The sequence below is a fragment of the Engraulis encrasicolus genome, chromosome 2 (assembly GCF_034702125.1).
Source record: "Engraulis encrasicolus isolate BLACKSEA-1 chromosome 2, IST_EnEncr_1.0, whole genome shotgun sequence".
Lineage (NCBI taxonomy): Eukaryota > Metazoa > Chordata > Actinopteri > Clupeiformes > Engraulidae > Engraulis > Engraulis encrasicolus.
Window position 1 is genome coordinate 53893106 of NC_085858.1, and position 25247 is coordinate 53918352.

At 44.2% G+C, this 25247-nt stretch overlaps 3 protein-coding genes across 3 annotated transcripts; all 3 read right to left on the reverse strand.

Annotated features, from left to right (window-relative positions):
- Positions 1-223: 223 nt before the first annotated feature.
- Positions 224-940, reverse strand: cmc4 (C-x(9)-C motif containing 4 homolog (S. cerevisiae)). The gene is made up of 3 exons (XM_063216760.1): positions 856-940; positions 678-736; positions 224-583 (listed from the first exon to the last, which is right to left on the reverse strand). The coding sequence occupies exons 2-3, from the start codon at positions 733-735 to the stop codon at positions 447-449; spliced, it is 195 nt and encodes a 64-aa protein (XP_063072830.1). The 5' UTR covers position 736; positions 856-940; the 3' UTR covers positions 224-446.
- Positions 941-2495: 1555 nt separating this feature from the next.
- On the reverse strand, positions 2496-10862 carry lin7b (lin-7 homolog B (C. elegans)). The gene is made up of 6 exons (XM_063216770.1): positions 10422-10862; positions 9876-9994; positions 8131-8202; positions 6971-7180; positions 3876-4039; positions 2496-3407 (listed from the first exon to the last, which is right to left on the reverse strand). Exons 1-6 carry the CDS (start codon positions 10495-10497, stop codon positions 3386-3388), a joined length of 663 nt encoding a protein of 220 aa, XP_063072840.1. The 5' UTR covers positions 10498-10862; the 3' UTR covers positions 2496-3385.
- Positions 10863-11090: 228 nt separating this feature from the next.
- snrnp70 (small nuclear ribonucleoprotein 70 (U1)) lies at positions 11091-19771 on the reverse strand. Its single transcript, XM_063191702.1, has 10 exons — positions 19568-19771; positions 18796-18949; positions 18482-18544; positions 18132-18186; positions 17788-17852; positions 17583-17645; positions 17066-17147; positions 13156-13257; positions 12923-13031; positions 11091-12809 (listed from the first exon to the last, which is right to left on the reverse strand). Exons 2-10 carry the CDS (start codon positions 18940-18942, stop codon positions 11933-11935), a joined length of 1563 nt encoding a protein of 520 aa, XP_063047772.1. The 5' UTR covers positions 18943-18949; positions 19568-19771; the 3' UTR covers positions 11091-11932.
- Positions 19772-25247: the final 5476 nt, after the last annotated feature.

A 25247-nucleotide genomic window follows, 5' to 3' on the forward strand; every position in this document is an offset into this window, starting at 1 on the left:
TACTTATTCCTACAAAGGCAGAGTGTTGCATGATGTTTGTGTGTGTGTGTGTGTGTGTGTGTGTGTGTGTGTGTGTGTGTGTGTGTGTGTGTGTGTGTGTGTGTGTGTGTGTGTGTGTGTGTGTGTGTGTGTGTGTGTTGTATCACTTCCTATTATAGCATTGAACTAATCAGCTTATGGTAGGTCTGTGGGTCAATTATTGTGATTAATGAGAAATGTCACATTCAGGCAGATAGGCCTATAGGCCTATGTTTTATTGTAGTCAGACTCATTAGGGTAAAACCGACAAGACAGACAAGCTGTGGTGACACGCTTTGCTATGTGCAGTGACTGGCCAGTAGCCACAGTGGGAAGACAGAAACATCAACATTGAACCTCCACAACTCAGCAGCGAGGAAGACGTAGGGGGGAGTCAGACACGAGGAAAAGACGTTTGGTTTCAAAGGTCACGTCTTCTTCTCAGCTGCCGCCTGCTCTCTGGCAAATCCGGAGCAGCAGACTGACTCTTCACTAGTATGTATAACGCAGCACTTTCGCATCTCCTCGATTACATCCGCACATCGGCTTTCAATGTATTTGTTTGCTGCAACAGAAAACAACATCCAATTTATTGCACAGCCATTTAATAAAAACAGAAGATTGCACAGCCACCCTCCACTCCGCTAGGATCACGTTACCTTGTAAACATTTCTGTATCTCACAGGCTTGCCGCTGGCATGGATCTTTCTTAGGCATTCTTTAAACAGCGTAACATGAATTGGTAATGTTAATACATGATCTTCACACTTATATCACAAACGGTAGCCCATTACTTTGTGTAAATTTTAACTTTAAACCAAGGTTAGCGTTCTTCACCTGAAACACGGGTCACTAGCACTCACGTGTCCCTGCACACTTCCGTTATGGCAACATCAACAATTGTCAAAATAAAAGCATCCACAGTAAAAGTACCTGTCCACCGCTTTAGGTTCAGTTCTTGACTTAAGTCAAATACATAGAACTAATTCATTTGTACTAATACTAATACTGTATTATTTATATGACTCCAATACAGCTCAAACCGCTTAAAACCTTTCATCAGTGTAGAGAAATATTTGGCTGTTCATTTACATAACAAAATTGCTACTTTTCAAAGAGGCAAAGTCAGATGTCTTTCCTGCTAAATGTAATTGTTAATCAAACTTAATTAAATTTGATGATACTGTACAGAGATGGGACCAAGTCACTAATTTGCAAGTCGCAAGTAAGTCTCAAGTCCTTCCAATCAAGTCCGAGTCAAGTCACAAGTTACGACACATTTGACCAAGTCAAGTCCAAGTCCAAGTCGTGCCAAAGCCAAGTCAAGTCCAAGTCCAAGTCTTATTTTTTCCAAGTCCTTAACAAGTGACAGTATTGACAATTACTTTTGGTCATAAATTAATTACCTCTCGACACTGCTTCGCATGTCCCCCTTCGCCAGTCATGTCTCTTACATGATTTCATGTTTTTTTGAGCATGGTTCGGCATGGTTTCTGGTTTGACTATGTTTAACTATAATATGAACCATGGTTTTAATCTGAAAACTAACCATGGTTTTACCACGGTTTATAATTATTCATTAAATTACACCTAGTTGCCGCTTTTTTTATTCAATGCACAGTGACGGTGCTTGGAACAGAGGTTCGGTGCCTTGCTCAAGGGCACTTCAGTCATGGATGGAGGGGTAGGGAGAGATGGGCCTAAGGGTGGGATTCAAACCTGCAACTTTGTGATCTTCAGTCCAACTCCCTAACCATTACACCACGGCTGCAAACAAGTTTTCATGTTTTTTGGGTGATTACGATTTTCGTAAGGGGTTCTAAACAAAAATAGTAGGCCTACTGGTACTGTTTAAGTGTACATTGTTTAGTTTTTTCACACACAAATGAACAAATATATATATATATTCATTGACTTGGAATGCTATTGCAAGTCATTGCAAGCTAAAACTGGCAAGTCAAGTCAAGTCTCAAGTCAATAGCGTACAAGTCGAGTCAAGTCACAAGTCATTCCTAATATATTGGCAAGTCAAGTCTCAAGTCGAGTCATTTGTGACTCAAGTCACAAGTCCACATCTCTGACACTGTATTTTATGGCCTTTTTGTGCCTTATTAATGACATGACAGCAAAAATATAACGAAAATTATGGAAATCAGTGGGGCACAGAGATGGTGGCAGGGTTGGGCCAAGACCCAAGCCGGACCCGAACCAAGGTCCCCATGGGCATGCAAGCCCAAATATGGGGGGCTTGGCGTGCTGCATCACATTATCCCCAGTTGTTAATCAATGTCATTGCATAGGATTGTGTAACTACTTTGTAGATGGTTGTTGTTTGTAAATGGCCATTGTAGGATAACCCCCTTACTGACCTAGGAGAGAGCAAAATAACATCAACCATTTTTTTTCACACCCATTTACTGTATCATTGCTGGAACACACCACACATTGCACAATGTCAACTAAAGTACTTTGTTTTATTGTTATGAACTAATCAGTAGTAGTACATACATACGGTAAGTACAACGTAAATACAGTGTAGGTGTGGGCACAGTGTGTTGAGGGGGTTGCATTTCCGCAGGCAGGTCAGGTCAGAGGCAGGCATGACCTTCCAAGCCCCACACCAATATCTCTGACCAGACAGGTCCCCTCCACCAGTGGTCTCTTGTCTCGGCTTCACCAGCGTAATCAGACCAATGAGATGGATGATATGACAACACAGGGCATGAAACCAACACAAGTTGCAGAAAGGAGTAGGAATGTGACCCAACTGGGTATGATCAAACAAACAAACAAAAACAAACAGTAAAAAAAACAATGTTTAAATCAAGCTTAAGTCCTTAGTTCTGTCAAGAACAGATATGTCTGGAAAAGGAACGTCACACCAGTCTTGACGCCAGCAGCCTTATGAGGGAGTGAGGAAGGATGAACACCGTCTTCTTTCCTGATGTTTTCTTGGGGAAGTGCACCATACGTATATCCGCATGCAGCAAGTCTGCCAGGAGGTATGCACTATGTACTGATATATACAGTTTCAGAAGCTACAGCAAGTCAGCTCCTGTCTCTCTCTCTCTTTCTTTCTCTCAAATCAGGACTAACAACACAATCTAGGTACTGAGACCGCATAGATATTTAGAATAAAAAAAGGGGCGGGAGAGGTTGTCTTCTGACGGGGGAGCTATACGCTTCAACACACAACTATGTGTATAATAGAGGCTTAATTTAGATGGAGATAGTAGAGCAACATACGGACAACACAGCTAAGTCAACCCTACAGTACGCTGACTTCCTCTTACACGACAACCAACCACATGCCTTCCTGCCGGACTGACGTCGGGACGCTCTTTGGAAGAAGTAAGGAGGAGACGGGCTAACCACGGGACTCCAAGGATCTGGAAGATGGACACACACATACAGAGCCCAGTGATTAAAGGTTCAATTGGTAACATTTTTAGGTTTTCATTATGATTTTTCCCCATTTATTTGCAAAGAGTGGTGTCATTATGGCATGATAAACTCATAACAGGTGTAGGGTAGGGTTGGGGTTAGGGTAAAGGGTTAGGCATTGTCACTTCTCTGCCCTGGCAGGCATCGAGGAGGGGAGGGAAAATCTTGTGAATTGTGCATTTAAGGTGTATGCTGTCCATACAGATATTCAAAGTTTGTATTTGTGCAGATGGACCAGCCACACCAAAAAGCAAAGCGCTGAAAATATCAGATCCAGACGGTTGGCGTCACTGCCGCAAGTGTTGACTTCAGTCAAGGTGTCTAAAATCTTACACGACAATGTTATGACAAGTCTGCACATGGGAGTGGTGGCACACCGTATTGTATGCGTGAATTTTTGGAGGGATACGTACGAGTAGCTGGTGTGTTGCTGGCGTCTCCGTGCGCTGCGCAGCTTCTCGAAGCGAGCCTCCATCTCCTCCAGGACCTTTGGGGTGTATCGCACCACCAGCTTCACCGAGCCCTGGGCCGCCTTCAGCAGCTCCACAGCCTTCTCATGGTGCTCACCCTCCACGCTCTACACACACACACACACACACACACACACACACGCAAGCACGCGCACGCACGCACGCGCGCACACGCACTCAAGCACGCACACACAAACACACATTCTATCAGGTTCATGTTTCATGGTATTAACCCTTCAAACATGAAGAGTTACATTGCAAAATGACGTAAACACCATTTTTTGACTTGTGCATCTTATTATTGGAAATGACTATTCAGTCGCACTAGGTCCTACAGTATCATCTACAAACCCCAACTCCGATGAAGTTGGGACGTTTGGTAAACAGTGAATAAAATCAAAATGCTATCATTTTCAAAACATTCAATCTATTCATTAGATGGAGAATAGTGAAAAGACAACATATTAAGTGTTAAAACCAAGAAAAAATATTGTTTTGGGGGACATATGTACTCATTTCTAATTTGATAAATCCAACACGTCTCAAAAGAGTTGGGACGGGGACAATAAATGGCAGCAAATGTCGAGGAAGACTAAAAACAAAACAAAAGACAACACTTAACAGTTAAATACATTAACCGATTGATAAATTTATTTAAAGAACAGTGTTAATTCCTATCTTGGACATGATTTCACCAGCTTAAATGGTGGGTGTATTCCTTGTCATGTTTTGCAATGTTTTCCTTTCTGTAGTGCTTACAGTGTGACAGTTCTTGACCAAAAGCCCACCATTTTATCACCTGCTGGTCCTTATGATGGCGCCAAACTGTTAAAACATAGTAGAGAATGCAATTTGACCTTACTATGTGGCAGTAATCGAAGATCTCCATTCAAAATATAATGCATGAGTGGCTTTTCATGCTGTTTAAAACCCATTTATACCATTCAGCACTGTATTTAACTCTACAGATGAGTGAGAACATCTTAACCAATGCACTACTACACCCGCATGCTATCATGGAGGCTGACTTTTGAAGCTAGCACTAACACAAGTTGGATGGTCCATTTTCACTGTAGCACAGGGTGTGCAATGCTCTATTATTGTCAAAAAGAATGGACTTCTAGAACTTCTGCCGACTTCTGTAAGCAAAGGACAGTTTCCCATGTCTTCTGGGTCTATTTCAAGTGAGCTCAGGTGCTTAGGAGAATGTTACACCCCTGTATCATTTGCACGCATTAAGCATTCTTAATATGGTCAATTTTCAATAGCTCTAATTCCTGGAGTGCTAGAGTGAGACTACAGCCAATATATATTTCATGATGTCATGAACCTATACAATGATTTTAGTAACAAAAATATGTCTTATATACACTCAATCGTGGTAAATCAAAGGGAATTCAAAAATGTATGTAATAACTATGGTAATTATTCCCTTTGCATCTTTAATTCTGAGTGACTCAGCCTCTCTGTGATGATCTTATACCTGGACACCTATATTGTCTGTCAGTACAATTCATTTTGAAATGTTCTTCTTTGTTGTTTTATCTTATTTGGATGTTTACTAGGTTTCACTGATCCCCGTCCCAACTTATTTGAGACGTGTTGGATTTATCAAATTAGAAATGAGTACATATGTCCCCCAAAACAATTTTTTTTCTCAGTTTTAACACTTAATATGTTGTCTTTTCACTATTCTCCATCTAAGGAATAGATTGAATGTTTTGAAAATGATAGCATTTTGATTTTATTCACTGTTTACCAAACGTCCCAACTTCACCGGAGTTGGGGTTTGTACGTACAGTATGTGTGAATTCTTGCCACTCACATCTTTTGATAATACACTTTTTAAATCTATAGAAAATGCATCTTGCCATGCAGTGCAACACCCAAAACAAAGATGTCAATATCCCCAAGTGCCCCAAAATGAATATACGTTATTTTTGCAACGAAGCTCTTCATATTCATGTTTGCGCACACACACTGAGGTTTGTGATTCTTCATTACATCTACCTGCAATGAGAGGAAGCCGTTTCTCTACAACTATACAATAATCCTATACATTAACATATATGAACTGCACATACAGTAAGCCCTCTGTTTCTCTAACAGGCACATGAGACCATTGTCTTGCTGAGTCGAGGCACTGTTCCAGGATTAGCATGACCATTTTCACACGACAAAATGAACAGGGGATTTCCTGGCAGGGGGAGCTGAGAGGACCATCTGCTTGCCCCGAGAGTAATCTGCTAACCGTCTCTCTGGTAAACGGCCCATTGGGCTGACGTCCACTAAGCACCTCACACACAACACACTAACGTGCACCTTCCTCTTCTCCAATCCACCCCACACCCCAAAGCTTGCTCTGTCCCATCCACTTATACAAAACACCCATTACGGCTAACCTCTGTGTGTGTGTGTTACTGATGACTATTTATTTGAGCTTTATTGATTATTGGGTCAGAGTCAGACGTGGGCTCCGAACATTTGTGAAAATCTCAAGTGGCCCCAAAGTTGGGAAGGGTTGAGAACCTCTGGCTCACTATTAAGTAAGAATATATTGAGAGGAAGGACATAGATTTTACCCCACGCCATTGACATGACCATGATAAAAAGCCATAGACTCCACTCCCCTGCCCCACTCACCACTAAGGGTGTGCAAAAAAAAAAAATCGTCATGACAATGCATTCATGATATACTGCATCGATTCATGACAATGTATTGTGATACTTATTTTCACGATATACTATTAATGCCAATCGATTATTTAATAATAAAAATGAATTTGCCACTGGTTCACTATCTTCAGTAGAATGTAGGTAATATTTCTGTTGTAATGGAAGCTTTCTCCCAGATGCTAAAATGCTTAATAAAATTAATTGACTTATGAATGCTACACAGCAACTGGCAAATAAGCTGCATTTTTACACATTTACAGAAGTAAACATTGCAATAGTACATGAATCGCAATGCATCGTGATAGAATCGCATCGTGGCATGTGTATCGTGAATCCTTTGCCAATACCCTGCCCCCACTCACCACGCCATTGACTGACAGGAGCTGGTCGCCCCTCTTCAGGCCTCCCTGCCTGTCGGCCACCCCGCCGGGGATGACGCGGGAGATGTAGATGGGCGAGTTTTGCTCCTTGCCCCCCATGATGTTGAAGCCCAGGCCCTCGTCCGTCTTGGGCAGCTCCACCACGCGGGGATGAGCGTGCCCCTCGCTGGCAGCGAAGGCGGCTACGGTGGCCTGCAAGGATCAGAGAGAAGGGATCAGGGGCTATTTCTGTTTTGTTGGCGCTCCCTCGGGATGCACATTATCACACACACACACACACGCACGCACGGACACAGACACAGCAGTGGTGCACATGCATGCCATGCTTGACTTGTATAGTAATTACTTCTCTGATGATCATTACTTTATTACAACTGATATCAACAGTCATAATATGCAATAACTTTACAATAATAATACGCTACTTAATCCTTAACCCATTAAGACACGGCGTTACAAATTTGCTGTTACCAGAATGGCAATGACCAAGTCGAGGTGCATTACTAAAGGCCCTGTCTTATGTCATAGTACTGTAGTACTATAGTAGTTAACTTTTCAATGTCTTTTACGGCGTGCCACTGGAGGTACAGCGTGCATTAAGGGCCTACCTTTTTTAGGAATAAGCTGAGAAGGTGACACACTCTACTAGAAGTAAATGCCACTAAGTATGGTGACACGTGTAAGGGGGTGCAGCGATTTCGGTCGTAACACATCACCCATGGCCGGATTACCCTTAAGAGCCAGCGGCACAGTGCCCAGGGACAACAAGCGTTGGCAAATACCGAGGGGGTCACCGATATGATACAAACGTTCGTAAAGGGGGCGCCTGTGAGATATAGTGCGCAGGAGGAGCACCATGTTTACAATCTTGCGCTACTGCACACTTCACCCTAGCAATCCCATGCTGTTCTGATGCCATGCTTCACACTGTGATGGTGGCCATGGTGCTCTGCTCTGACTGTCGTGCCAATGAGCCGGGCTCTTCGGTGCAGTGGTCAGAGCCTCAATTTGGTACCCCTGAAGGTCTGGGTTCAAGTCACAGCAGGGCAACTCTACTCCCCTGTGCCACACACACACACACACACACACACACCATTGTTTAAACTGCCGTGAAAGAGTAGTGAAATAACAAGCATGCTTACTTTGGCTGTGGCCTGGGCTCGTACTTCAGGGCCCCCTACAATGTCCAGCGTGTCATAGAGCTGCTCATACACCTGGTGGAGAGGAGAGAACAGAGTCAGGAGCAATCACATCCAAACCAACAAGACTGGCATTTCATGATTAAAATGTTCTGCAGTTTAAAGGAACACTAAGCCGTTTTCCCTCTTTGATCAACGTACAAGTTGGAAGCCGAGGCATGACAGGGATTCTGGCCCAATCATTCAGATATGACTTACACATAGGTACTGTAGTTACAGTCCATGATGGGTGGCAAACTGAACTAAACTAAACAATAATTACTAACTTAAGTGCTTATCGTCCCAGTATACAGTCAATGCCAGGGGTATTCAATTAAAAGTCACTGAGGTGCAATTTATCTAATTCCTCACAGAAAAAGGGCCGAACATGTTAGCGCGCCTATGGGTGCATCCCAATATGTGTCCTTGCCTCCTCCACTTGTGCTTGTCTCCTCGTCCCGCCTCCTGGCCCCTCCTCCGTGGAGAAAACGATAAAGTTTCCCAGCTGTCAGCCTCGCCACAACAACTTTTGAGGGACTGTTTATCATTCACCATCCCAATTGCAAATGAGAAAAAGACTTTACAATTTAGCTTTTGCAAGATATTGAAATATAATGCTGTTGTCAGTGATGTCATCATGATGAGAAGCAAGTGGAGGAGGCAAGTGGAGGAGGCAAGGTCACATATTGGGATGCACCCTATGTTTTCATTTTGTTCAGACCTCATGGAGGGTATTAGCCATGCCATGCAAGGGCCGGATCTGGCCCAAGGCCAGTTGAATAGCCCTGGGGCCGGATTCACAAAAGTTTTCTTAAGATAAATCTTAGGAAGATTCTTAAGAAAAAAAGTAAGAAGTTCCTAAGATTCATCTCAACTGAAATCCTTCAATATTTTCTTAAGAACAATGCCAGGTCCCTAAGACTTGAAAAGCCAAAGAATTTTGGAGCTATTGCATTTAGACTTAGAAAAACTACTCAGTGTTCCTTTAACAGCGAGAGTGAATGCTTGTAAAAACAAGACATCAGCCTAAATCATTCTGACATCTGCAAGCCAAACGACATTGTGATTAGACTGAAAGACTAATAGTGCATAATATATGACATGACATTTCAGCAAGACTCTAACTTGTGTAAGATCTACCGGAAAGTTTGTACAGGATTAAATGATGTAAAAAAATAAATAAAAAAAAAACACCTCTCCATTCGATCTCAAGTCACGTCTTCAATTTGTAATTGAAAGGGTTTGGTGAATAGATGAGTGACAAATTATCAGCATTGACAGACTGTTTCAGCTACCAGTGACAGGCCAACAGGGCAACCTATCATCCAGCAAAAACCTAGCATTATCAATAAGGCTATCATTCATCTCTGTGACAACAAACAACACTGTGCATTCTGACGATTACACTGAGCAAAGAGTGAGGATGCAAGTGGTGTATGTTGCAGGTGCACAGACCATGTGTTACCATTCATTAGACCAGGTGGATATCATATCAATCTGGGAGTAGCGGGTGGTGGGGGAGGGGAAGACAGCAAGGCATCTACAAAAAATCACCAGTTAACCTCATTTACCATGATCAGCCAGTTTCCTTGAAATGCACTAATGCTGACTGGAGACACTTGCAGGGAAAAAGACAGTTCAGAGATCATCAGTTACACACCCAGATAGGTTGGGATGGACACATAATGGACAAAATCAGACTGCATCACCTCTCTGATTGCAGCACAGAACTTGCTCTGAAGAACCCGCTGAAGGGCTTGAAGTTTGGGTGGGGGCAGCTCCCCACTTCTCTGCAACCTGTCCAACAACTCAATCACTCGACAGATATCTGGTAGGAGATGAGGAGATAAGAGAGTAAGAAAGTGGGATATGAGAAGGCAGCTTGCCAAAACCTAGATTCAAATATATTTAATGGCCATTTCCATGCATTTTACAACATATGCCTACTACAGTTAAATAACTCATTTGGCATTATTATAAGACAGCCAGGTAGAAGAATGCACGCGTAATTGGTTGAGTAGGCAGAATATGTCCTCGCACCCACCACACACGCACATCAGCCGTCTATTTTCATTGAAGAGCTCCCCCCTACGTCCGTTGTCATTAGTGACAACTAATCCCACTTGTCGCCAACGCAGCTAGTGCGCTGACGACGCACAAAGACTATTTCAGAGACTCATTTCTTTGACAGCACAACCGCATTTGTCATGAGGAAACTCTTCACTCAATCATAATCAATACATCTTATTGGGTACCTCTTTCGAGACATAGCGGTTCCGCCATAGTCGCCATGTCCGCTTCCTTCCCAGTGTGGTAATATGATGACATCATGGAGATGAACTCGCCTTCAGCCTCTGCGGTGCGATGAAAGGACGTGTGTGGTGCGCTCGGCAGGATGCCAAAAGGGGAGTGCAATCCTAAGAATATTCCCAAGACCTTCAGCCGCCTTCTGTGCAATCGAGAGGTAGCGTGCCGTCCCCGTGTCTTGCGTGGTCGTATCCTGGGGTTGGGGAACACCTTAAACTGGGAAGATGACTGCCAGCGGAGACGTAAGGGAGAGGAGGACCACTTGACTTATCTACGTAATGCACTACGTAACACTCTCTGAGAGCAGGGCGCATCTTTAAATTGTCACTCAAGAAGCACTGTAAGCTAAGGCTTTTCAAGGATACACTGTTGTGTGTTGAGCTACTACCTTCGTAGTTACTGGTGTTCTAGTCATACAATTATGAAAAATATTAATTGGCAGTTTCATCTTGATACAATTGAATTATGTAAAATATGAATTGGCCTTTCCACAGTATTGACAATACCTGTCAAAAAATATCAGTCTGACTTGCATCCTTGTATGACCTGTACATAAGAAGAAACTGTCAACAAAGCTGACTTGACAACAGGGACATACACAAAGCCAGATAACATGGTTAAGTAAAAAAGGTATTTTATTAAAAGAGAATGTAGATGCAGAACAGAATCAAATGACTCCAAAGGAGCGGTTCACAAGGGCTTTCTCGAAACAATTAGAATTAACATAATAATTACAAACAAAAAATGATAGTGAGCCTGTGGGAACATTCTCTTCAGATTAAAAACAAACTGTAGGGGGTGTTCATAACTTCCATAATGGAGGATGGTGTTACTGGTCAATTTGCCTTCGTGCTGAAGTAAAGAGCTGGTGTGGGGAGACTTTTTCTGTTGCCAAAAAAACCCAAAACATTTGTTTTCAAAAAACGGACGACAAAGCAAGCATGGAAGCTTGGCATCTCAGGGGGAAAAAAAAAAAGAAAAAAAATAAATAAAAAATTCGGTGCTACAGCAAAGTGTCCCAATATTCCGCATAAAGCACTACAGTCGTCACAGACAAGGGTGTGTGTTGAAGTGAATTCATGAGAGATGAAGGAGGGAGGAGGACCTTTGTTGGACTGACCAAAGCTTTAAAAGCAGACGTGAGCGAACATGTTCATATGCATGAAGTTCCTATTGATGATCCAAGTCCTGAGACACCGGGCTGGACTCAACTCACCCATTTTGGTACACAGTAGCTTTATTACATCACAGCTTTCTATTACTATGCATGAGTGGGCACACATCAGGTAAGCACAAGGACACTGAAGACCATTTGTGTTTGTTGAGTGTGGGAGGCTTTGCCTCAAACCAACATGCCAAAAGGACAACTGCAACAAAACCAGAAGCCAATGTAAATAAATGAATGAATGAATGAATGAATGAATGTCTCAGTAGGATTTCAGACAGGGTTGTTTTTGGATCAGTACTCGTCGGCTTGTGCCTCCATCTTGTATCCGTTCTCGTTAGAGCCGTAGCCTTCTCCCGACTGCATGGACTCCTGGTCCATCATCATCATCCTCATGCCGTCCTGCGAGCCCTCTTCAGACTGGGGTGGCATGCCCTCTCCCCTCTCCCTCTCCCTCTCCTCGCCCCCGTTGCCCATGTCATCCATGTCGCTGGAGGGGTGCAGCATGGAGTGGCGCTCCTCTCGGCGGTCTCCCCGCTCCCGGTCGCCCCTGTCCCTCTTGTGCTCGCGGTCGCGATCGCGGTCCCTCCTCCTCTCGCCGCGGTCTCGGTCCCGGTCCTTGTCGCGGTGGCTGCGCCGTCTGTCGCGGTCCCGGTCTCTGTCCCTGTCCCGATCCCTGTCTCTGCCTCCTCCCCTCTCCTCCCTCTCCTCCCTCTCCTCCCCCTCCATGCCTGGTTCCTCTCCGTGGCCCATGTCTCCTCCTGCCATCTCATCCATGCTCCGGTCTCCTCCTTCTCCCATCATGCCATCCATGCCGGGGCCCTCTTCGCCTCCCTCCGCTCCCTTCCCTCTCTCTCGGTCCCTCTTCCTGTCCCTGCTTCTGCTCCTCCTCTTGCGATCGCGGTCGCGGCTGCGTTCTCTGCTGCGCCCTTCTGGCCCGCCGGGTACCCCCGCGCCTCCTCCGCGCTCCCGCTCCCTGTCCCTACGGCCCCTACCCTCCTCTGGTGCCCCTCCTCCTGCTGCTGCTCCGCCCCTCTCTCTCTCCCGGGAACGGGAGCGCCTGCGTCTTTCTCTTGAACGGGAGCGGCGGCGTTCACCGCGCTCACCCTTGTCGCCGCGTTCACGCTCCCGGCTCCTCTCTCGCCGATCACGCTCGCCGCGGTCCCGATCACTGCAACAACACAGGACGAGAGACAATTACATTTGAGGGGAAGCCGCGACAACAGATTGCTTCAAAAGGTTCACACAGCTTATTTTTTTTCTTTCATGATCAATGGTACTCACCCGCCGCCTCCACCAATCGGTCTGTCATCGTAGCGAGACGTGTCGTCCCTGCCAGAGTGCTTAATGTTGACGTCTGCCCCTCCCCTTCGGGTCCCACCCAGGCCACCACCTATCCAGACAAAACACAACACCATTACTACTACACACTGAAAAGTGTAATTAACGGTATACAGATGACAATGAACACTCAAGAGTAACGAGTCAAGAGTAGACCTCAGTGGTGCCTTTCTTACCAAGCCTACGTGGATGCCACCCCTTCACCGTGCGACCCCTCTCCACGTCCACCAGCACTCTTCTCCCGTCTATCTTCTTGCCGTCCGCATGCTTGTAGGCAGCTACCGGAGAACGGAGAAAAAACAAGTGTGAGAAAGGGGGAAAGCCGTGCAGACGTGGAGGTTTTGAAGGCCTCTCCTGCTCAGCACATTTCTGCAGTCCACAAGAGGAGGACACCTGGATACTGCTTACCTTCACCGAGAGGAGGAAAAAGGACAGGGTGGAGCATTTTCAAAAACGTTTCAAAGCTGAATTCCATGTCGTCTCTGCTTTGCCTTCGACCAGATAAAGTTCATTTTCAAACCACTCCAGTTACGGAGTCAAACAGGAATGGAGGTCCTTCAAATAGCAGCATTGAACCATTTACTGAACTTTGTAGCTTAGAACAGTAACATTATGAAACTATGAAATATTTCTGCTGCATACTTACATCTCCATGCCTACCTTTCCAAAATCAGCCTTGCCATCACTTTGAAATGGCATTGAAGGCTGTTATTTCACATGTTGTGGTATAAATGGGTTCATCAACCCTCAAGATAGGGTCAGGGTGATGTATTTAATCCATTAGAGAAGCTTACTTATGAACCCATCCCTTTTTTCCTATTAGTTTTGTTTGGGTTATGTCTTTGCTTTAGACACATTCGCCCAATCAATAAAATTAAAGCAAAAGGTTTAAGGAGTGCCAGTTTCACAATGGCTTTTACACTCCTGGTCTACTGGTTTAAGGGGGTCAAGAGAGTTTGATCAAGTACAAGCAAGAGTGTAAAGTAATGCTGGTGCAAGTAAACTCCTTTGGGCAGATTGCAGCCTCGAATCTCTTTCCCTTGTTGACCAGCTGTCTTGGCATGCAACACTGCAGGTCAGCAGAAAAATACTCCCATATCAAAATAAATACCATGACAAAATAAAATAAAAAAGTGCCTGCGTGGTTTGTTGGCTGAAATTCAGCCTTTCTGAACATAAAATGCCAGACTGGAGAGGTTTTTTTTTCGGACAGAGCCTCAATCATGTCATGTTGTCCAGTTAACATCCACAGAAAAGACATGCACTGTGTCACTCCCAGTAAGAAGTTACCAGCCTTACCTGACGCCTCCCATCACACACATACACACACGCACATCACACTCACAAATGCAGAAATAAGAACTGCTATAATTCTGGAATATACTAATTTAGATGTCGAAATACAAATTTTTGGCCGAAAAAAAAAAAAAAAGTTGCCAACCGTGCAGAAAAGCTGAGTCTCGTGGCATTCTGAGGATCAGAGAACCAGTGTCCAGTTGAATGAGTACAATATGAAATATTTTGAAAAATGAAAAATGTTTTAAATTATTATTTTTAAAGTCAAGAAATCTATGGTAACATGAGGGACCACATACTAGTCACCACATACTAGTACCTGCATCCAGCATCTTACCACCTGCCGCCAAGGCAGCTACCTCACCTGCGTGGACACGGGCCTCAAGTACCCTGGAGGAAACGTCTGGAAACGCAGCGTACGGTTCACCTCACAGTTCCCATAACTTACGCATGAGGGCTACATAACGTCCAGTCGCTTTGACGCGAAAAGATCGGGTATCATCCAGTTCTTTAGTGGATTGGGGGACGGGGGAGCGCGCGGATCGATCCGTCTTGCTACTCTCGGTCTGCACTGCAGATGAGGTGAAGATCCAGTGGCGTAGGGCACAGAGATCGTTTGCCAACCAATCAGAGGGCCTTACCACAAACCCCCACCTCTCTTTCTAACACAGAGGGCCTTACCATCCACCCTCGCCTTACCTAACCCACACTGGAGGGCCTTACCACACACCCTCATTAAGCTAAACTAACCAGAGGGCCTTACCACAAACCCTCATGCACCTCACCTACCTTGCAGAGGGCCTTACCAGCAACCCTCTTCATCACAAGCCACTTCAAAAAAACAAGCTTTAAACTGTTACAGCCCCTTACACCCTCCCAAACTATTCCCCCCCCCAAAAATTTAAATCCCCACGGTCAAGCAAGACTTTTAAAAAATTATAACTATGTATTCTTGCTTGAAGATAATATCCCCAAGATAAACAGCACAAGGGGAGAATTGCTTTTTTAAATGAATCTTGTTAGTTTTGTCTAGAATAATTTTGAATGATAAACTGAACTAAATGCATCCAACTCTGAAAGACTTAGAAAGTCTATTGCACCCGCATATTAAAGCAGGAATTATTTTAGAATAATTTTTGCCTGTGTGTCTTAGTGTCACTCAACTACTAGGAAAATACCTAGGCAAAAGTGTTGGAAAATGGAAAATAAGGTGTTGTCAGGTCTAAAGGGTTTTTTTTCTCTCTTGGGTCCTCTCTCTGTGTGGTCCTGCGTGTGCTGTATGAAATTCCCCTCGCTGGCAAATTCTCTTAAAGCCTTTTTTCCATGATTGCTTTACAAAACAGGAGTTACACTACTCAAGATTTGGGAGGATGACCGGGCAGTAGTTCATGAAGTTCAGAAGAGGCCGTAGTAGAATTTGCTTTTCGATGCTTTAAAATACATGTTCTTTCTCCATTCTCATCTGAGACCGTTATAAAAGGGACTAACTTTAAGGGTTGTAAACGGTTTGGTGAGTGATTGTGAGGCGCTGACACTGGAATCCTAAATACAGCCGAGATTGGATGGGAAAGAAGAAAAAAAGCGACCAAAATCTTGGAGTATAACTCCTCTCATTGGGCCAACAATTCTGATAAAACCACAGCTTTAAAAGAATAGTCAGACGGAGAGGAAGTTCATACGCTAAACTCTTGACGTGAGGCACGTTCAATGCCCAAAACGCCTCATGTCGTGGCTTACTAATCAGAATCTCTGATGGACCCGGTGGAAATAGATTTTTTTTTTTTTAATTGCATCTTGCCCATTGAACGTGGCCCAAGCCTTAACCCTAATGGGGGGACATGAGGGTGTAAAGAAATCTTACCCATCATACAAACCCATCATACCAACCATATAATGAGCTGTGGTAGTAGGGTGTAGATGTATCAAAACCACCAGCATGATCTGCAAGCCAGCTCTAGCCAATAGCCATCAGAGATAGGCGGCTGCAGTGGCAATGAGAACAACACAGAGTTAATACAGAGCCATGGCCGTCTGACACCACTCATCCTCACCTCACCTGAACTTGTAACAAAAATGATCAAAAAAATTCACAACGCTTCAGACAAACAGCAAGAGGGGGGGTCACCTTTGGCTTACCGTCGCCGTCTCTAGCCAGAACAACACCCTGGCACCCCCACCCCTCCCAAAAAGGCATGCCACTAAACGCTTCACTTCACAACCGGCCTGATTGCAGGGGTGAAGGGACAAGGCGGTCAAAACATTTGTTTTTTAAATAAGGAAATGCCTGCCTGTCTTAGCTAGACCAAATGGCCTCCCTCCCATCTCCCTTTTCCTGTACCCATGCCCTTTGTGTATGGCAGTGAGTACGGTATATACACACAGGCACGCAAGGCCTCGACGGACCACAGATATAGAGAACTATAGCACGCACACACACTCACAATGAGGGACATACACTTCCCCTGCATGCCTATAGCTGGCAGTGGTTGTATGTCACTCACTCATGCATGTGTTTTTTTTCCATTCTTTGAATTAATCTTGAATTCTCTCTTGCATGCTACTGTATAAAATGTGACGGAACATCAAATACGCTGGCTAAAAACAAAAATGACCCTTTGAATTGTGTGGGGTGTTTTTGTGCTCGCATCAACACGTTGCGGTTTGGTGCGAGATGGGGCCAAAGCCCACCACAACACAGCTGCTGGATTACAGCAAAACTGCCTTGAGAGGAGTCCCTGCCATTCACCAACATGGTGTAGGTGTGAGGAGAAACGTGAACGGGTTACTCACAGTGCATGTCCCTCTCGTGCTCGTACTCGATGAAGGCGTAGCCACGGGGCTTCCCCGTCCTCTTGTTGTACACTATGTAAATCTGGACAGGGGAGGAGGAGGAGGAGGAGGAGGAGGAGGAGGAGGAGGAGAAGAGAGCAAGGGGAGCACATAGAGTCAAGTACTCTCCATTTCTTCACATGCACAGGACATACAAGGAAATTTAAATTGCGTTTCTCTCCATCCCAGGTAAAGAAATATAGAGGACTGACAAAGTTAAAGATAGAACCAATGACATTTCAAAATAACATTTTAATCACTTAAACATAATCTAAGCTAGAGACAAGACGACAAGAACAAGACTAGTGCGCAAAGACACAGTACAGTAACATAAAAGTAGCGTAGACACAGCAGTACAGTAGCCCAGACACGCAAGATGGGAAAAGAGGGAGGGACTGGCGAAGAGTCGTATGGGTGTCATGTGTGAAGGCATTAAGTACATCAGCTTGGAAAAAGTAATGCCAGTGTAATAACTTACTCGTTTGATGGGCCCGTAGACTTCAAATTCCCTTCTAAGTTTGGATTCTGTAGTATCGTAGTTCTACAGAAATGAAGGTAAGGTGAGGTTCAAATGAGACGGAATCAGGAGTCAAAGGTCACCAATATTAAATTGATTTAGTCAACTTGTATAAATAGCCAGGCATAAAAACATTGATGCATTTTTTTTTTCACTAGACACTTACAACTCGAGCCACAAACAGCGTCTTGAAGGCATCGCCTTGTGCATTTGGATCATTGTGAGGATCCCCTGTGGATTTACAGAAGGTGAAAATGTGATTAACATCATGTTGTGATCCTGCGATAGTTGCCACCCTACTTTCAATGCATGCGATAGGTCTGAACTAGGGATGTGCCGAGTCCAACATTCGGTTTCTGCCTTGTTGATGGGGTTTGGTTTCGGTGATCAGAGTATGATTTGATATTCGGTTCTGGCCAAATCCTAAGCATTGAATTCCGTATTGGGCAGAACCTTAAAAATCAGGATTCAATATGTCCCTAGTCTGAACGCAAATGCACATCTACTTACACAACTTCAGCTCTTCCTCCATGACCGTCTGCCGTCTTTCGATTTTCTCCCGTCGCTGAAAAAAAAAAAAAAACACAAACACATTTGTAAGACTGCAAATACTTGTAGAAATATTTATATTCAATACATACCACAAAATGCACCATAATCATATTTGATCGAATGCATGCTAGATCTCTCACAACCCAAAGGCTGACATGCTAAACGTGAATACAACGACAACACTTTCACAAATGCAAAGACTACTCTTGACCATTCGATCAGTAAACAATAGAGAGCCATCAAAGGCACATCAGACCGGTTTTTCACAAGTTGAAGTGATTAAACCCAAGAGCCATCTATCTCCTCACCTTTCTCTCCAACCGCTCATCTCTGGTTTCGGCTCTGGTGGGTGGCGGCGCATCTCTGGGGTCCTGAAACACACCAACTAGGGGTTAGGGGCAACCACAACACAATTATAATAAAACCGATAAAAAAAGTGTCCCTGTTATAAATGCATATTGTTACAGAATGTTGAACAAGCCCCTTATGTCTGTACTGCAGTGAGTTTCAGATAGACCAATGTACACAAGAGGATGTTTTGTCCAGCACAATGAGACCAATTGCTCAATCATATTTAACATGACCTCAAAATGAACCGAACGTCCACATAATCCCTGCTTACCTCGAAGTGTTGGATGAATGGTGCAATGCCACAGTATGGCTGATTGTGGCGTTTCTCATGGGGAAGCTTCTCCAACTGAGGCAGAAAGGGGATGGGGTCTCGGGGGGCAAACAATGCCAGCAGGTTGGGGGGAAGAAACTGCGTCATGGTTTACCTGTGAATGCAGAAAAGATGTTGAGGGAAAAAATATATACTGTATGAAACGTTTGCTCTCAAAAGTAGGGTGCTGCTGAAATATGCGTAATGAACACCACTCTGACGTTTGCGTGGACGTATGGTAACTGGTTGCTTCAGCATTCAACACACAAACTGAGAAAGCTAGCAACTACACCAAATGATTAAGTAGTACCAGGGACAATCATTTTGCCATCAATAAGAATACAACATATAGTGACCATTCACGGTTATCAATGCACGTTGATGCTGTAGGCCTAATGTATTTAAGACAATCATAATAAACGCAGAAGTCCACCAACGTTAACTCGTAGCTGTCGGGAAAGGCTAATGTCGGTTGTAAGAAAAAGGGGTCCGATTGTGAGTTTGAAATGCAGTGAAGGGTCATAAGACTATACGACTGCTAATGCTACTTTATTTTAAGTGTATCCACTATTTGATTACCATATATTCTACAACAATAGCATAGAATGACGAAAATCCATCCATTGTCCATTAGCTTATTAGCTTTGCTAGGCTACAAGTCTAACCAACGGTGTGGACGGAAAGGCATCAGCGCCTTCAGTGTAGGCCGCGTGCAATCAAGCCACAGACTTACCTCAGCTCCGCATTCAATCTTCGAAGAAAGGCTCTCCAGTAAGGAGAATTTAAGTAATGTTTTCGTTCTCCAGGAACACACACGCAATCGGTTAGTTCCAACAAGAAACTTCGTTTTACGAATCTTTCTCCAGGCTTACACAAAATTATCTGGTCTTGCAGTAACTTCTCTCTTGTACAGCATATCCTTGAAATGGCGGGTGTGATGCCGTAAACCACCGGTAAAAGCTTTACGACACTTGGTAATAAAGTGCATCTCGACGACAGAGGCGTGTCTCTGGTCTTTGTAGACCTCCCAAAGATTTTTCTTCTACCTAACATTTGGTAGGCTACAAGCAATTGTTTGGCCTAGGCTCGGCCTATTGTTTTTTTCTCCCAAAATGTACCAGGCATCTTTTGATAGTTTCTATTTTCAGTATTTGCTCTTATGGGCATTCTGTCGCCTTATGGGGGTCCGCTCATTTTTCCGACGCACCATTGGTCCGATGCGTCAAATGTTCCGAACATTTCCCATTGATCCTAACTTTTTACCAATTAAATGAAACCCTTTGTCCCGACAGTCCAATGTTCCGACCAAAAGCTGCTTTAGATCACCGTCATCTCTGAAGCCTACGCAGCAGTGGTCATGCTGCTGTCTGTGACAGGTTAGGTTCAGGGAAAGTTTTGGTCAAGGCACAAATTTAAAACTCAGAAACATGCAATAGCCTACTGACAGGTTAGGGTTAGGAATGGTTTTGGGTAGGGCACAATTGTAAAACTTGGCAACATTGCATTAATGACAGGTTATGTTTAGGGGTGGTTTTGGTAAGGGCACAGCAAGACCGACTCAGACGGCATCTATGTGCTCGTCGCAGCGCATGCAGCTGAAGTCTACTTGGCACCGGGAAAAGCAGGACATACGACCTGGGATGATGACCAACCCCAAACAGCCATTGGTCGGAACATTGAGCTGTCGGAGCAAAGGGTTTCATTTAATTATTTCGAGTTAGTGGGCTGTAGGATTAATGGGAAATTTTCTGAATATTGACAAAACATGCTACCCTCTTTATGACAGTGGTTTTCAACCCTTTTTGAACAAACGCCTCCCTTGGCCTCACCACAAGCTAACACCCCCTTGCCATCATCATAAGACTGGCAACGCCCCCCTTAGTATAAAAAAGTAGGCTCGTTCGTGACGAAGCAGTTTTGCTCATCAGCGAGCATGCGTAGAGGCAGTCGGCTACTAGCCTATGCTAATAAGCAGGCAGGGCACTCGGAGGGTCACTCTCAGCCTCAAAATGAATGGTAGTGAATGAGAAGCCAGCGCACTGGAGGGTAAATTCTGCTTTTTTAGACTGTAATTGTCGTAATTGTCGGGTGCACTTTCATTCAAAGTCCACTGCCTGCGTTGTGAATCCAGGGAAACGACTATGAAGCGGCAGAACCATAGGCCTATAGGCCTATCTATGTCCGAACGATCACAAGCTGTTGTGGAATCCATAGTTCCCCCCACCAACACTTTTAAGCCTGTAAGGGACCGTTCGTTATTTATTTTTGGGGTCACCGGAAGAAAATAGGGGAGGGTCGGGTATTTTTTTTCATGGCTGTGGGGAGGGTCATCAAAGTTTTTTAAGCTCGCTAGGAGAGGGTCATCCAAAAATGTTTGGCCCATTTATTACAAAAAGCATTTCAAAGTGGCCTTGTTTGTTGTATGTTTCAATGTAACATAGCCTCAGAAACGGCCCTTTCACTAAGCAGTGTTGGTCAATCAATGTCAAAAATAAGGCAGAATAAGGCTATTTCTTAATTCTCCCTAGGGGAGGGTCATGCATTTTTTGACGGCGTCGCGGGGAGGGTCATCAAAGTTTTGAAGCTCGCTAGGGGAGGGTCATGCAAAATTTGACGATCAAAGGTAGTCATCTTCCGACGACCCCGAAAATAAATAACGAACAGTCCCTAAATGGCGCTTTTGACTATGAATGGTCTGCCACATTTTAATGGTTCGCGCGCCAAATGCGCAAAATTACGCACGTAAAGTATGCGAAGCCCTTAAAGGGACACTGTTCAGGAAATGGTCAAAAAAGGTAGGCCTACTGCAACTATGCTGCTCATTGAAACTGGGCTGCCTATTGCCAGATTTGATCTTTACATGAAAGTTTCCTAAGTAATAAACAAATATTTTCTAGTATGGTCCAAGTAGAGTCATTTTTGCAGCTAAAAATTGCTATTTTTGGAAATTCAAAATGGCGGACCATGGAGAAGATCCCCCTTTTCATGTATGAAAAGTGCAGTTTTTCCAGTCATAATGAATACTTAGAATTTGATGGTGGTGGTAAGTATTCATGAAAAAGGTAACATTAGTGAATGGGCAGCATGCATTCTGGAAATAAACAACTAAAAATCTCACACAGTGTCCCTTTAAGATGTCAGACTGAGTGTTGGTGGGGGGACTGTGGATTCTACAACTGCTCGTGGTCGTTCGGACATACCGGTACATATGGTTATGCCACTTTATAGTCGTTTCCCTGGATTCACGACGCAGGCAGTGGACTTTGAATGAAAGTGCTCCCGACGATTAGGCTACAAGTCTAAAAAAGCACAGTTTACCCTCCAGTGCCCTGGCTTCTCATTCACTGCCATTCATTTTGAGGCTTCGAGTGACCCTCCGAGTGCTCCGCCTGCTGATTTTCGGTAGGCGGGACATATGAGCCGACTGCCTCTGACTAGATGTGTCATCCGCTTTCTCGTCAATCAAGTCGAACATCCGCGCATGGCGGCCATGTGAGCACAGCCTGCTGGCTCACCCAGTTGCAGTAGGCTCGTTCGTGACGAAGCATGCTGCTTTTGCTAAGCAGCGAGCATGCGCACATGGCCAGTTTGATGCATTGTGGTTAGAAAATTCTAACCAGAATGCATCAAACTGGCAAAGTGCGCATGCCCACTGCCTAGCAAAAGCAGCACTGCTTCGTCACGAATGAGCCCAGTGACTTTTTGGTGTTGTACTCTTCAGATGGTCATAATTCCCTCAAATTTCCATTGATTTTCGAAAGGGTCGGTTTGTTATACAGTATAAAAAAATCCAAACGAAAGTATATGTTGATAATGCAAAGTGATGAATAATTTCATTATTATTATAATATATTACATTATATTATAATGTGCATAGGCCTAAAATCATGTATAGTATAGTTTAGTAGGCGTAATACGACCCACAGCACTAACCATCTAGTGAAGTTTGCGGATGATACAACACTGGTGGGCCTCATCACTAAGGGCGATGAGACCCACTACAGAGAAGAAGTAGACCTGCTGGCCAGATGGTGCAAAGACAACAACCTCCTGCTGAATGTCAACAAGACCAAGGAGATTGTTGTCAACTTTCAGAGGGTCCAAAAACAACTGCCACCACTGACCATCGACGGTGATGCTGTGGAGAGAGTGAGCAGCACCAAGTTCCTTAGAGTGCACATCAGCGACGACCTCTCTTGGACCACCAACACTACATCACTGGCGAAGAAGGCCCATCAGCGTCTCTACTTCTTGCGCAAACTAAAGAAGGCAAGTGCTACACCCTCCATCATGACAACATTCTACAGAGGAACCATAGAGAGCGTCGTGTCCAGCTGCATCACAGTGTGGGGAGGAAGCTGCACGGAGAAAAACAGGAAGACACTCCAGCGTGTTGTGAACACAGCGAAGAAGATCATTGGAGTACCACTCCCCTCCCTGCAGGACATTTACACCGCACGCCTCACCCGGAAAGCACTGATGATCATCAAAGACACAAGCCACCCTGCACACAAACTGTTCAGCCTCCTGCCCTCTGGAAAGAGGTACAGGCGCCTCCGTTCCCGTACCACCAGGCTTGCAAGCAGCACGATGCATCAAGCAATCAAGATACTGAACACTCAACCCACTCTCCCTTCACTGTCAGCCTCTAGCCAGCCAGGCCACTGACAACGCTCCCCCCCTCATCCCCACCACCATATCTGCGACTGAACATTCCACCTGCACTACTACATCTGTGACTGAACTTTCAACCTGCACTAACTCAAAACATACACATGCACACACACACACACACACACACACACGCGCACAGCACACACACACACACACACACACACACACACACACACACACACACACACACACACACACACACAAGCACACTGCACTTTCTGCACTAAACCCAAACATACACACACTGACACACAACTCATACTCACACACATACACACACACACACACACACATACACAGGTACACACACACAGACGCACACCGCGCTTTCTACCTGCACTAAACACACACACACACACACACACACACACACACACACACACACACACACACACACACACACACACACACGCACACAAAACACATACAAACACACACACACACACACACATACTGCTGCTGGTGTATTTAATAAACCTTTTTTTTTTTTTTTTTCTTCAAATGCTACTATTACTATGTCAGAACGCTATAAAGGACTTTTAGAAAAAGCACAACAAAATACCTCCTCTTAATGTATGTTCTCTACAAGTCTTCTGTTGTCCAGTCTTGCACTTTAAATGTCTGTATGAGCAATGTCTACGTCCATACTGTCTATGTCCATGTATGAGTACTGTCTATGTCTATACTGTCTATGTCCTTACCTAGATTAGTCTATGTCTGCATGGGAGAGCAAGAAACGCAATTTCAAATTCTTTGTATGACCAGTGCATGTAAAGAAATTGACAATAAACTTGACTTGACTAATAAGGTAATCAAATAGATCCCATAAACAAATGCATTAAGTATTCTTTTATATTTTCAGTAAAATAACAATTAAACGTTCCCATGTTCGACACCTCCACCCTGTGTTCAAAACGAGTCGTGACGCTTTGAATACATTTTTGTAGGCTTAATAGTCCAGCGGATGGGTGATTTGATCGTGCACTTTTGAGTAAAAGCATGAAAATCGGTACACATATCCTTCTTGATATGCTGATTAATATTAGCGTTGGAGGCGTCGCGAATAATTCAGCATTTTCAAGATGGCCGCCAAATCCAATATGGCCGACCCATATTAATGAATCTACCTGACACTTTGTAGTAAAAGCATGAAAATCGGTACAAATATCCTTCTTGATATGCTGATTAACATTGGCATTGGAGGCGTCATGAAAAATGCATCGTTTTCAAGATGGCCGCCAAATCCAATATGGACAATTCATATTTATGAATCTACCTATCTACCTGACACTTGGTAGTAAAGGCATGAAAATCGGTACACATATCCTTCTTGATATGCTGATTAAATTTAGCGTTGGAGGCGTTGCGCAAAATTCATCGTTTTCAAGATGGCCGCCAAATCCAATGAGACCGACCCATATTAATGAATCTACCTGAGACTTGGTAGTAAAAGCATGAAAATCGGTACACATATCCTTCTCGATATGCTGATTAACATTAGCATTGGAGGCGTCGCGGGGGAAAAAAATGTTTTCAAGATGGCCGCCAAATCAAATATGGCCAGCCCATATTAACTACCTGGTACTTTGTGGTAAAAGCCTGACAATTGGTATATACATACTTCTTTACAGTAGATGCTTATTCATATTAGGGGCCATGAATAAAAATCAAATATGACTGACCCATATTACAATACAATACATTGCAATGTGTATTTATATAGCACAGTATCACAACTA